This window comes from Sminthopsis crassicaudata, chromosome 5 (genome assembly GCF_048593235.1).
Source record: "Sminthopsis crassicaudata isolate SCR6 chromosome 5, ASM4859323v1, whole genome shotgun sequence".
Taxonomy (NCBI): domain Eukaryota; kingdom Metazoa; phylum Chordata; class Mammalia; order Dasyuromorphia; family Dasyuridae; genus Sminthopsis; species Sminthopsis crassicaudata.
The window spans coordinates 53,325,396-53,340,620 of NC_133621.1; the positions used below are offsets into that span (position 1 = coordinate 53,325,396).

The 15,225-nt window shown below is 36.4% G+C and overlaps 1 protein-coding gene across 1 annotated transcript in view; it reads left to right on the forward strand.

Moving 5' to 3' along the window:
* Nucleotides 1-15,225, forward strand: part of SLC39A12 (solute carrier family 39 member 12) — a 98,552-nt gene that overhangs the window by 6,648 nt on the left and 76,679 nt on the right. Inside the window, 2 exon segments of the mRNA XM_074266786.1 lie at nt 8,264-8,545; nt 14,224-14,431. Of these exon segments, the coding sequence (XP_074122887.1) occupies nt 8,264-8,545; nt 14,224-14,431 (490 nt within the window).

Sequence of the window (15,225 nt, forward strand, 5' to 3'; positions counted from 1 at the left end):
ACAGAACATTCCAGGTTCTGAGACAATTGGCACAATATCATCAACAACCAAGAATATCTGAAATACTAAACTGTTTCCAGACTCCCTCTTCCATTTGGATTGTGCACAGGACAGTGGTGATAAAAAAAATCTTTCGTGAGCACATTTCCATCTCCTTATAGCTCATTCTTTATTGCTAGTCAAAAGATCATTAGACAAAGTCATTTCTCTTGGTGATCTATCAAGGAATTTTGGATTACAAAATATGCTTCAGGAAGAAATACTACTTGAAAAAGTCCTTAAGGCTATATTTTATTTTAGTCAATTATTTTTTCCCTAATAACAAATAAATGCAAAAATAACTCATGTTATCTGTGGATTATGTGTCTGAAGATATTTTGTTCTTGGGAAAATAATCAGTGATATTCCATTATTCTATTCCATTTTCATGCTTTTGTCCAGGATACCTTCAATACCTTCATAAGACAATTTCACAAAGATTTGAGAAGTAAACTTGGGCCAATAGTGTCTGATGTCTTCTCAGTCACCATTTTATGGGTAATGTCATCTAGGATCTTTGCATTCTTTTCAGGGTGGATTTCTTCCATGCTATTTGTACTGTCTAGATCAACATCATCACCTTAAGTTCCATTTCCACTTAATGAAACAACACATCTGAAATTAAGTCCAAAGTGTGGTTCTACCATTATGTATGGGAAGTGTCATTTCATGATATATAGAGAATCAGTCTTGGGCAGTCATTTAACTTCTCTGGACAGCTAAGACTAAGAGGAGTTACTCATCTGGATTGACAGAGGAAGTTTCTTTCCCTAGAAGTAACTTGTGCCAATAAATCATATGAACACTTCTTATGTATTTATCTTTTCCTATTATGATTCTATGGAAAGAGTGTTGGATTAAGAATGATCAAAGATCTATTCAAATTCTGTCTCTGAAACTAGTTGTATGAAAATGGTGTTGGGCAAATGACTCATACAGAATTATACAATTCTGATCTTCAATTTCCAAATATCTAAAGTAAACATAAAGATCTTGCAAGTACTTATTTCAGCCAATTTCAATGAGGATAAAATGAGATAATGCAGATAAATAATTTTCTTATTTTACATACTTTATTATTATTATTATTATTATTTCTTACATATGAAAATAAATTTATAGAGATGTAGGCAGTTCTGTTTCATCTTGTCTCTATTTGTTATCCTTTCAGATTTTCAATTATTCTTGCAATCATTTAGTCTATTTTGGTTTGTTGATGGGTATTACACAGACTTTTTCTCTACTCCACTGTTTTTTAAAGTTTGAAGGTCATAACATAGTTTGAGAATTATCTTAATTTCCCATCATCTTCTTCCATCTGTATTGCAAATGACTGCACTTTAAATTAGTGTTGTCTTTGCCTAGCTTTTTTTCTCCAATTGACAAAAATATTGAATGTCTGCTCACAAAGGAGGTTTCTGGACCCTTTAGTCATTATTGTGCAAATGTTTTACAACCTTATTTTAAAATTTCTCGAAAAGCTGATGACAATAAGATCTAATACTTACTCTTATCCATGTCCCATTTTTCTGAGTCAAGTCATAGATTACTTACGTAATGGCAAGAAGTGTCACAGCAGAAATACTCTTCTAAGGTTGTAATGGTATGAAATGTTTCCTTATCTTAATTCTTTCTTATTATTAGGTAGTGACCTGGAAATGCAAAAGGCTGATTCTGAAATGTAGCCACTAATATATATTCATTTAAAAGAGGTTCCGAATCAAAGTTCTTTTAAAACTTTTTAAATTGAATACTGTATTTCAATATAATGGATTTCCTTTGCAATTCTATGTATTCAATTTTATGCATTTAAAAATATTTTGAGAAGGCCTCCATTGACTTTACTAGATGCCTCCAAAAATGTTAAGAATCTCTGGTTTAAGATATATTCCATAACAGTTTTTTTTTTTTTTTTTGCATCTGTGAAATTGTGTTCTCCATATTCAAGGCCTTTGGACTCTCTCTTCCTTGAAAAAGTTCCTCATAATATGTGATCAAGATGCTTCTAAGAAATCTACAGGCCTTTGTATATTACATTTTCTTAGTCTTGAATCATCATTTCCTAGATGTATTATCTTGCTCTTTTCTGTGGCCCCCTTTTCACGGAAGTCTCCTAGTTTGGAAAATCATTTTTGCTTATGATCATTATGTACCCTGCAAGGCAGAGGACTGTATTCCATGAAATAATTTTTCTAAATTGTCCTTTCAGTATAGAATGAAACCAGTTCCATCACATCCTTTATTTAACTTTTCGAGGAAAATCTGCACTCTCTATTTATCAGTAACTTTGCTGTATTTTCTAGTTTCATTCATATCACTTAGTACAGTAACCAGCACTTAGTAAGTGCTGAATAAATATTTGTTTGTAATGATGATGTTGATATATCAAGAATGTGGATTTCATTGAGTTCCTGCAATATTATGTTAATCAGTCCAGTTCAATAAGCTTAGTTTACTAAATGCAAGGAGAACAAAATCAAAGTGAAAAAAATCTTTTAAGTTTTTTCTCTTACATTATTCTGTAGGGATTTGACATATAAACAGATAAGAAATCTGTGTCTTACTTGTGAAGAAAGTTTGCAGCTCTGATGTGGGGAGAAGAGGAAGGGTTATTAGAAAGACTTCCAATAGAAGGTGAAACATGAATTAAGCTTTGATATATGCCAGAGATTCTAAGGATGATTTTATTCCAGGACAACCTATGCAAATACATAGAATGATGCCATTGGAGAATAAGTTTGACTGGATCACACATGGAATGAAGGAGAATAGTGTGAAATACATGTAGACTGAGAAAAGGCCATTGGATTTAGCAATTAATAGGTCACTAGTAGATGTGGGAAAATAGTTTCATTTGTATGGTAAGATCCAAAGCCTAATTTCAGGTAATAGAGATGTGTGAGAGCATAAAAAAATAAAAACAATGAATATTGATAGCTTTTTAAATGAGTGAATGTAAAGTTATAAAATGATAGTTTGAGGAGACAGGAAAGGCAAAGTTGTTTTGGAGCATGGGGAGATAGGTATCTTTGCAGGCAACAGGAAAGGATAAGAAGAGATTGAAGAGTAGAAAGTATTGGGAAAGTATTGTCTCCCAGAGAAACAAAGAGTAGATAGAAGTCAAGGACAAAAATATAGGGATTGGTCTTGGAGATGGAGGACTGTCCTTTTATCAGGAAATGGAACAAATGATATGAGAAGAGGAGATAATAATGAAGGATTTTGAGAAATGGGATGGAATAAAGAAGGGGAAATTTCTCATTAAGTTGTAAAGGCTGGTCCACTGTTGGGAGGGACAAAAAGAGAGATGGTATAACATGGTACTGAGCAGGTTAGAAATGAATATGAAGCAAAATAGATGAATGTGAAATTGTCATGTAAAGAAGAATAAAAGGATTGTTGCAGAATGGTGAGAGGTCTTATAAAATAAATGACATCAATTTGCCGTGGATTCAGCAAGTACTGTAGTACTATAGGTTTCTTCAGAATACCTGCAAGGGCAAAAAGTAAGATGTAAGTTAAAGCAAGGTATGAAAGATAATAGGACAATGGATCAAAGTAATCAAGTATAGAGGGAAATGTGCAATATTCAGAAGATCAACTCATTGCTTGTTGGAGAAAAGAATCATATTTAGACTATCATCAGTTAAATATTATTTTAAATAGTCTAAAAGTGGATTCTATGTATGAGCTGCCCTGTCCCTCTTTTTCTGCCCTTTTGCCATTAACACTGATGAAATGGAAGTACATTGTACAGGACTGAAAGCCATTTAAAAATTCATTTCACTGATGGTGAGGGCTAGAGAACTTATTACCTACAGACTAAAGTCATATTGTAAGCCTTTCTGTACTAAAGTGGGATGGTCACTGAGCAGCCAAGGGAGTCTTTTGGCACTTCTAGCTTGGTAACATCCACAGGAGCTTGTACCCCCTGGCAAAGTCATTGGGAACCCAATGTCACTTTCCTGCTATTGGACATTGGAATTGGACTTTTGTGGAGGACCTACAGCTATTCTTGTTCTTTTAAACACTAAATTTAAGAGAGAATTTTATTTTATAATAAAGGGAAACATTCCAACATAGCTAAGAATTTAATAGGAACAAGTAGTCTTATTGAATAGGTGATAGGGACTTTACTATTCAGTTTTAAATGTTCCAAACTTTTAGGTATCTTTAGTTTAAATAGCCTCTCTCATAGAGAGTTATTACATCTTTAGGAATTTGGGAATAGGAACTTGGAAAGATTTAATAGTCACGGTTGAGAAAAATTGAATGAGATCCAGAGAGAAAGTCTGAGGAGAAATTTCCTGAGACCATGAATGAGGTAACTATTAAGGAGAAACATTCTGAAGAGACTTTTTCAAAGAAATGAGTATTGCTCTTATTCTGTGGAGAAGACATCTTGAGAAGAAACATTAAATGCCATCCTAAGGGAATTAAATTGTTGGACTTCAAAAGTTGCAGCCTTCAGTTGGGATGATGTTGGCTGTGACTTTTCCCACAACTGACATATCGTTGAAATATTTACATGTGCTTGTATTGTTCATTAATCTGTTAGTACCTTATAAAGCTTGTGACACTCATGTTTGCTTAAGGTTATGAGACCAGTTGAGTAGAGAGATGAAAGCTTATGGAAAAAGAGGTTTCTCTGGTTTATTTGTAAGATGGGGCGTATAAAATGATTCATCTATATTTAATTAATTGGTGAGAGATTGTATGCTACTACTAATTTATGAAAATACACTAAAATATGTTCTTTGATTAAAACCTGGGATGAGAAAACATATTTTTCCTTCCCCTTGGGTCTTTCACCAATCATAAGAAAAAATAATCAAGCAAACCCAAATTAACTTATGATTGAATCAGTCAAATTCAGATCAAGCAGGATAAAGATAGTAGACAAACTCTACCAATGTATTCATCTTCCATTTAGCTTGGTAAAAGCAAGTCTTTTTAGAACTTTAATCAGAATCCAAGAAAGCTCTGCTTCTAAAAGCTTCCATGGATTTCTGGGCCATTGTTCAACATTTCAACACCCAAGATATTGGCAGTGGTATATCAAAAATTCTGCCTTCCCCCACAGCATATTCCCCAATCTACAATCTAGTGGAGAATTGTATTAAATGGCAGCTCTATTAATTCACCTACTACAGTACTGTTGCAAAGTATTTATGTTTTCCATGCAAGATTTGAAAATTAGACACTGAGCATTACTGTGTGAGTCTTTAAACCTTTCCTATAGTACTTCTGATTTGACATGCCATGAAAAAAAAATGTCATGGAAAATAGAAATTTCAAAACACATGCTCTTGTAAAAAGATATATAAAAAAGTATCTTTCTTTATCCTTTTGATTATTGCATGATAGATGGCTGTCTACCTTCCCTACCCCTTGCTCTAGTTTTGTCCCAGCTTCTGTTCCCTAAAAAAAAAAAAAGAAAAAAGAAAAAAAAAAGGAAAAATCAGTCATCTTTCTTTTCTTAGCAAGTACCTAACTAAAGGGAAAAAAGTGAATGTGAAAAATCAGATCCAGTTTATTTGTTTTACTACAAAAATTAAACCTTATTCTTTCCTTCCCTTCCTCATAATGAAGCAATCAACTAACAAAGAAAAAGTAACAACTATTTAAAAGTTGGAAATTTAAAGACTGGGGAGCTCCTGGCGAGCCACATGCACATAATAAAAACAGGAATTTGGAAGATAGAATTGAGATAGTGAATGCTGTCTCAGTGCAGCTTTTCTTAGTTTCACTTTTCTTCCTTTGACTTGCATAGAGACCAAAGAGGGGGAAAAGGTTTAGGGTCTGAGAAGCTTTTTTATTTCCCTTAAAGACCTCTCTCTTCCTAACTCCCAAATGTACTCTAAGGTTACAGGATTCCCAAAAAAAAGGTTAAGGGAGAGTTAGAAAGAATTCCCAACTCTAAATCAGATTATTATCTGAATCAACATACTGTATTCAACTACAGACACAGAAATTTTACTGGGGGCAGGGGGAAATATTAGTTAGGCATGTAGGCTGACTTAATTTCTTCCTAATCTGTATTATGAATGAAATTGGTCCTTGGAGAAGTTTCTGCTTCTGGAGAAAAATTAACTTAAGAAAAGCTAGGACTGAAAATTGATATTTTTTCCCTATGAAAAGTAAATAACTAAAGACCATTCCCCTGATCTGTTAGTTATCTCCCTTATAAAACAAAACAAGCTAAACCTTAAGCATCTAGGCTGTAAGTGAAAAGTATGTGTATTTAATTCCTTTTATGGAGAGTAGATAAAATCTTAATTGAAGAATCTAGCTGAAACCAGAAGATAGGACAGAGACTTTGACAATTATATACAAATCTCAGAGTAGCATTTAGCAATGATCCTAAAATCTGTCTGAGACCAGTATAGGAGAGGTTCAAAATATTGACAGTCCTATTGTATGGAATGCCAGGTTGTTCCTTCATACATGTATCATGACCGTACCTGTTCTTTACATGTATAACCCTACCTATATAATCCCTATATGTGTTCATTTGTCCCACTGAGAGTTTGTATTTATAGAAAAGAGTGCCCTGTTGCTATTTTTCCTTCTGTTTTATTTTATTAGATGCCTTTATTTTGAATTGTGCTTCTGGCTGACTAATAAAATCAAACACATTGATGGGGGCTCATGAGCTTTTGTTTTAAATTATTTAGTAAGTTTATAATTCTATTATCTGTTGATTTCTCCTATTATGGCAGGTTAATTGTTGAATAATTGGAGTCACCCTGGCTTTGTAAAGGATGCAACTAATGCTTTGTTTTGGATATGGATGACAGTGGTTTCTGCCTGACTCATATGGTGTGTTACAGTTGTTCCCTGAGTAGGCTGCCTAGCAGACTTGAAATCAAAGCTCTACAAGCTGTCACTAGAGGAGAATGGCATTAAAGACAGGCTGTTAAATTATCCTTATTGTGGGACAAACTCCTCTAAGAATTAAGAGAGCAAACTGTTCTACTCTGATGCAAGTAAAGGGCCATCTACTTCATTCCTGGGAGAAGAGGTCATACATCCTGCACCAAGGGAATTCCTGTGTAGCTAAGAGAGATGATCTTTTATCTTTTCAGGAAAGACCTGTTTAAGGCTAATCTTTGACTTATGAAATAGTGAAATAAAAAATTATATTATGCTGGAAGATAAGGAGAAGGCAAGGTATATTAGTAACAATGATATAGTTGTGGTTATGTATCCCTATATAAATATATATGGATAGGTCCTAAGTCTGTGATTTCATTGATTTCAGGTAAGGAAATTCCCTTGGATCAGTACCTCCTCTAAAACTTTACAATACTCTCAGAGACTTTCCTATAGCAGTGATGTTAAACTTAAGTGTAACTGGATTGGCTTTGAAAATCACAGATAATCTATGTTGTATTATATTTTAATTTATTTTTGTTAAACACTTTTCAGTGATATTTTAATCTGGTTTCCTAATAAAAGTGGAAGTTTTGTGGCCCTCCAAGTTTGAGCAAAAGTTCAATATCTTTCTCAGAGATATATAGACAATATATGTTGTCCAGCTCTATATCCATTATGTTTCAGTGCCTCTCTCTCTCTCTCTCTCTCTCTCTCTCTCTCTCTCTCTCTCTCTCTCTCTCTCTCTCTCTCTCTCTCTCTCTCAATCTTTCTCTCTCTCTGTCTCTCTCTCTCTCAATCTTTCTCTCTCTCTCAATCTCTCTCTCTCCCCCTCTTGCTCTCTCCCTCTCCCTCTCTCCTTTCTCTCTCCTCTCTCTCTCTTTCTTAATCTCTCTCCCTCTCTCAATCTCTCTCTCCTCCCTCTCACCTTCCCATTCTTTCCTTCTCTTTTTTTCCCTATCACTTTCCCTTCCTCCATCCTTTCTGCAGCAATCAAAGGGAGTGGTAAGAGTGAGACATTTCCATCTCATACTACCTCTCAATTCAGTCTCAAGAATCACACCCTGCCTACCCAAGTGTTAAAAAACCAAGATAATCCAAACCCAGGATGGGTTTCACAGCACTATCACTAAGTCACAGAAGGAGTGATCTTGAGAATTTTTAAGTTTGGGTTCTGGCCCCTGGTTTGCTCCTTTTAGGCTTCTTGCCTTCCTGTGTTGCCCTGGCAAGGTTTGAGATCCCAGGCAGTCCCATAGCTGGCATTCTGTGGGCACTTGCAAGGCATTAAGGAATAATGAATGTGTAGACATGTGTGGCTGTGTTCCTTTCTTTCTTTTTTAACCTACAGTGTTTGGAACCAGATGCCTTGTTACTAATAGCTGGAGGAGATTTAGAAGATCATCTGAGTGAAGAAGTTTTTCAGAGAATTTCCCTCCTCCTTCTGTATTACATCATTCATCAGGATGAGATCTGTGCTTCAAAACTCAATCTGAGCAGTAAAGACTATCAATTTTACCTGCACAGTTTGCTTAGTTTGAGGCAGGATGAAGACTGCTACTTGTTTTCTCAGAATGAGACAGAAGACATCTTGGCTTCAGTGAGGCAGCACTTTAACACGTCCAGAAGCCAGGTAAGAAAATCCCAAATGGGGAAGGTCTGAGTGGGCCACTGAGGAAGAGGCTCAGGGATTCATGGCAGGAGAGATTTAGAGATCCTTCATTTTGCAGACATTAAGGCACTTATCCAAGTCACTTAGGTAGGAAACTTCAGAGACAGAATTTGAACTCAGGTTCTCTAACTCTAGTACTATGAATTATTCTACCATATCACGAGTTCATCTTGGTCATGTTTTAAGAATATCTATTCAAAGTGTCTCAAAAGTCTTAGAGTTTTAAGCTTAAGTAATTTAGTCAGGGTATCCAACCCTCCATGACCCCATCTGGAGCTTTCTTGGCAAAGATGCTGGATTGGTTTGCCATTTCCTTCTCCAGCTCATTTTATAGATGAGAAAACTGAGGCAAATTAGGTTAAGTGACTTGCTCAGGGTCCTACAGCTTGTAAATCTTTGAGGCAAACTTTGAACTCAGGAACATGAGTTATCCTGATTGTAAGCCCAGTGCTCCTTAGCTGCCCCCACTGCCTTTGAGTTCTTGATCAAATTTATTTAAATGCCTTTTCCTCCTTTATGACATGAGTGATTTAGACTAGCTGGATTCTGATCCCCCTACAGCTCCCAATCTATGATCCCATAACCTGGCAGATACATGTGGGATGGATTGGCGAAAGAAGTGACCAAGCAGGAGAATGTTTACTCCAAAGGATCCTTTCCTGGCTCCTTCGTGTCCATAAAACTCAGATTCAGGTCAGGTACTGCCACATCACGTTTGTGGGAGGGAAGCTTGAAAGCACGGGATATCTGTCAGTGTGCTTCACCTTCTAAGTGAAGAAAAACAAGAAACAGCTGCAGCCCCCCTTCCTCCAGCACTATCTACCCCTCATTATCTCCAGGAATGGAACAGGTTGCAAAAAGACTGGTGCTTTGGAACAATCAGAACAAGCCAGCCTCTCTCTGTAGCCCCTCATTAGTGCCCCATCTTTGCTCAGCTTTGCAGTGAGGTACTTTATGTCCCCTGCATTCTTCTCCATTAGGCTCCAGAGCCTCTCCCACCCACTCCACACCGGATTAACCTCTCCTTTGCTTTCTGACTGTCTGTGGATAGTCAGGGAAGGCCTTGTTATCTGCACATAAGGCTGATCTTCCAAAGGTCTGAGGCAGCTGCCTTCCATCACAGCTCGAGGGGGCTTGGTACTGCTTTCCATCATAAATTATTCACTGGCAAGTATGGCTGGATTTGAATCTGAGTGCCAGAGCTGGTCTCCAAAAGCTCCAACTGTATCTCAGCAACCATTCAGAGGCCAGAAGCAAATACAGGGAAAACAGTTTCCAACTTGGTGCAAATGCAGCTCATTTGCTCTCAGTATCTAGACGTTCCTAGGTTAATTGCAAAATGAAAAAAAAAACAAAACAAAAGGAATGAGAGAGAGGGGTAGGAGAGCACTATTAATGAAACAGAAGGAAAATCACAGCCACAAAGTTTTAACCCTTTCAATAGGAAAAATCATGTCAGTTGTCTCAGTTTGGGATTATAAGAATGAGAATCCTTCGCTAAAGAATTCTCCTTGCCACATAAAGAAGAAGGAACACTATACACAGATGTCATCATGTAGAAAATGTACAAACAGTGGAATAGCTAAGATTAACCACTGGAATTGCAGGCTTCCCATCCCCTGCTGGAAATCTGTCTTGTGACACACATTATATACAAACTGGGAACCCAATACCCCAAACTGCCTGTATATGCAGTTACTCCGAATTTCTAGATTTTTGTTGAGTCCAACACATGTTGAGAAGAAGACAGCTTCCACCTTCAGAACCCACTGAAGATCATAGGATCATAGATTTGGAAGAAAGTGAACATGAGAGGTCAAATCCCACTCTCTCATTGTACAGACGAGGTCATTCAGCTAGTAAGTTCAGAGATGAGACCCGAGGCCAGTAATTCCTGTTTTAAAGTCCATCGTGTGAAGAATACCATCCACTGCTCATTGTAGTATCCACATGAGAAAATGGGAAGAGAATCACCTGGTTATTATTATTATTATTGTATTATTAAAGGTGATGACAAAATACTTATTATTATTAAAGATGATAAAAAAACACTTTATTATTATTGTCATTATTAGTATTATTAAAGATGATGACAAAATACTTTATTATTATTATTAAAGATGACAACAAAACACTATCATTATTGTCATTATTAGTATTATTAAAGGTGATGACAAAGCACTTTATTGTCATTATTATTAAAGATGATGACAAAACACTTTATTATTATTGTTAAAGGTCATGACAAAACACCTTATTATTACTAATATTAGTATTATTAAAGGTGATGACAAAACACTGGGAAGCAGGAGTCTAGAGCACCAATATCTGGCCTCAATGTTAGGAAGATCTGGAGTTGAGCTCCGCCTCTATCATATGTTGGTCCTAAATAAGTCACTTTATCTCTTTGCTCCATCTAGACAAAATTCTCAGTTTATAAGGCACAGAACAAGGGCTGTGCAGTAGGGATAGAAAAGACAATTCAATTCAATAAACATTTATTAAGCACCTACTACGTGCCAGGCACTATCCTAAGTGCCAAGGATACAAAAAGAGGCAAAAGACAGTCCCTTCCCTGAAGGAGCTTACAATCTAATGGGAGAGATACTTCCTGGGACATCTCAGTGGTGATAAGGTTGAAAATGAATATACAAAAATGAACCTGTAGAATCATTGTAGGTGAAGAAAAGAGAGACCAAGAAGAAGAGTGTTCCTATAGAATCACTTTAGAGGGATGGAGTTTTCAGTTACTTTGAAAATAAGCAAAGCAGCTCAGCTTCAGTTCCAATGCCTTTTTATTCCCATGATGGTATTCCCCAGGGATATCTTTAAATCATTCCACAGGGGAATAGAGCATTTTATCTTGAGGCAAGCTAGTAAATGTTTGATAACTAGCTCTCAAAAAAATGTGCACCAGAACTTTTAAATTTAATGGGTCATTAATATTTTCTCTATCAATGTCTAAAGTTTAAACAATCAGTAAAACAATAAATTGAACTTCTAATTTCTAAGGTGTAAACCCATATTGAGAATTTAGCTGACTCCCTCATATTCATGCTCAGATAAAGCTCATCCCCTCTCTTCTTTCCTTCTTCTGCTAGATTTCACTGTTGAATCTCTGTACTATTCATCCAACTTTTGAACACCTTTCGTTGTGGGCTTTATGTGAGCCAGGAGCAGAGAAGGGTTACTTATAAGTGCTTGAGGGATTATGGGGTATGGTTTGTGCACTTCAACCTTCAGTTATTGGGTAAGTTTTCCAAGGCTTTAAGTAATCCCAGGGGAAAAGATTTCTTTTCTTTTTTTTTTTTAAGGACAAATCCCCTGAACATTTCACCAGAATGTTGTCCCTTATTTAGCTGATATCCTCTGAATCGATCCTCTGAATGAATTTTGGAGGATGTTGGGCAATGTTTTCTCCCGAGAAGAAAGCCCTCCAAGACCAGCTGCTTAAGTTCTTAGATACTCTAACACAAAAATACATCAAATGTATATTTTACAGTTTACAAAGGATTTTCCCCACAAGAAGTCTATAAGGCAAGTCCAACAAATAGAATTCTCCCCATTTTACAGGTGGACTTGCTTTAAGGTTAAGGGACTTGCTTGTCATCATAAAGCCAAAAACAAAAAAAAAATAACAGAGTTTTGTTGTACACTTGTATCTCTCAGCTCCAAGTATAGCAATCTAGTGTAGATACACTTTAGTATTTTTGTGAGGTCTGATATTGAATGAGTGTGAAGGGACCCAGCTTATTTGTGGCATATATATATATATATATATATATATATATATATATATATATATATATATACACATATATATATATATAGAGAGAGAGATCAATTGATCTCTCTCTATTTCTTTATTTATGTCCTCCTATAAATCTTCCACATAGGTCCCATTCAGTGTGATGGCTGCTTTTTTCTAGTTCTATTGTCATTTTATGAATAATAATCTATATTTGTATATTGAATTGCCTTTTCCAAAATGCTCATTTTCACAATGACTATGTGAGATATTTAATATAAATACCATTGATTCATTCATACAGAAGCAGTCCTTGCATTTAAGACCCTTCCCTTTTGGAGGAACTGGATCTGTGATTTCATCACTGTGGGGAAGTTCCAATAAGGAAACTCCCTCCCCTGAGACAAATTAGCTTCTGCTCCTTAACTTACACCCCCAGACACTTTTTTACGTTAGAAGAATCCTTCCCCAGATCATCAGAACGATCAAGAAGGTAGATGAACATTGGAGAACTTGGAAAGCATCACCTTCCCAGATGCAGGGAAAAGCACTGGGGACTCTTGGAAGAAAGTTAATAAGTGCAACTAAATATCACAGGGGATAGAGCACCAGACCTGAGTTCAAATCTGGTCTCAGACACTTAACGCTTCCTAGCTGTGTAACCCTGGGCAAGTCACTTAACCCCAATTGCCTCAGCAAAATAAAAAAAAATCTTAATCTCAAGTAACTATGCTCAGATTCGATCTCTGATTACTAATGATTTCTAAAACAAGTTATAAAGTTGTTATTGACACATTGATGAACACATTGCTGATGTCAATAAGGTTAGCTAGTTAGAACTAAAAACTTAAGCTGAATTTGTTGAGAAGTGGGCAGGGGATACAGCTTGTTCACAGATAAGTAAATAAAAATCTATATATAGAGGAAGTTTGGCAAAAATTTGATTTGGGAGTATGAATAAAAGGCATAGCTTTAGTTTCTGGGCTTAAAGTAACATAAAGATAGTTTTAAAAAGGAGATGCTTAGGCCTCTGTAAATATGGGCTAGAGCTCTGGAAGGGATTGGAAATTAAGTGTAATCCGAAACTCTTAATGCAGTTGAAAACAAAACTGTATTGATAATTTTAGGACATCATAAATAGATTTAGAATCATTATCATACATGATAGAAAATATTTGTTGAATTGTTTTAAATAGATAATAAATATAGACTAAAATAGATAATTGTATTTATGAGGATAGACATGACCCTTTAGTTTTCCCCAAAAAAAGAGAATGTAAAAATAAAAATTATAGAGCCAGGGCCCAAGTTTTTATTGATGCCTTTGATAGAGGTGAGAGAAGAAAAAGGAGTCATCAGCAAAAGACACAGAAAGTGGGCAAGCAGAGAAGTAGGGGACCCAAGGATGTGTTAGACAGGGGAACCAATAAACCAGTCAGCCATCCATAAGCAGTTACCTTTTGCCGGTAATGTGTCAGGAACCATGGCTATAAAAACTAAAATGAAACAGTTCCTGCCCTCCAGAAGCTTGCACTCTTTCAGAGAGACAACATGTACATATATAAGTATGTACATAAATAAAACAAGTGTCAAGATAGAGGCATGGGGACAGTAGATGGAAGGAGCAAGCAGGCCCTTTTGGCTAAATTGTTGAATGGACAATGGGAACAATAGCTCTAACGACAGGTTGGAGCCAGATTGTGAGGGACCTTAAATACCAAACCAATAAAGTCAAAGGAGAAGAAAGTTTCAAGACAAAGTTAATGAGAATTTAGGGGAAAATTTGCTTAAATGGTCCAAGGGTCTCTCTGGCCTTTTCTAACCTACCAATGTTAGCTTGAATGCTGAATAAAAATTAAGAATGTTCTTCCAACATGTGTCTTGATTTCAGTGTATGGAGACCAAAATTCTACAACAGAAATCAGGGATAATAAGCAACAATGGGGCTGATGAAAACACCCTCCCTCGGCTGGCTGCTACGATCATTTCTCTGTCCCTTCAAGGAGTCTGTCTGGGCCAAAGAAGCTTGCCCTCCCCTGATTATTTTATGGAATATATTTTCAGTTCTCTGAACAGCACCAGCACTCTCCACCTACCAGGTAGGGATGCTTAATTAAAATTTCACTTCTGTATTCTTCCCACTATGGAAACCAGACTGACTAAGCAAAGCTTAAAGGTGGTTACTGAATTACTTCAATTAGGGCTGAGTCACTGTTTTATTCTTTAATAAGCAAAAGACATGTGAAAAGGGTTACAGAGCAAGCATGGCCTAATCTCAGAGCTGAGTCGTTCTTGAGTATTAAATGCAATGTGGTATGAATGTTGACTGGAGATGGAAACCAAAGATTCTTCCACAACTGTTCGCTGAGTACTCCAAGATGCCTGGCATTGTGCCACAGCTTTGGTCAGTTGTGGTCCTTGTGTTTAAAAAGTTTGCAAGCAGCAGCATACTCTGGGGAAAGAAAGTTTGCCAGAGGTATCAGACACGTGGCCCATGGGCCATACAGAACCCACAGTGCTCCTGAGGACGGCCTGAACCAGATGGAAAAGCAGGATCTATCTGATTTTAGTATATTGATATATTAATAAAAAATAAATACATAGACACACGTAGTTTTCTAAGTTAATATGTAGCCTGCAAGAAACCTTACACTCTCCTAGAACATTTTAGACAGCCATAGAGTTTTACAGATGGGAGGGATCTTAGGGACCATCTGATCCAAATCCTTTATTTTATATATAAGAAAATAGACACGTCACACAGTAATTCTTGAGACACATCATAAGGACCTACCTACATAGCTTAAATACATAACAGTGATAGTCCTCAGTTCTTCAGCAGAGCCAGTTCCAAAGGGAAGGGAAAGGGAAGGGAATAGTATTTATGTGGAAT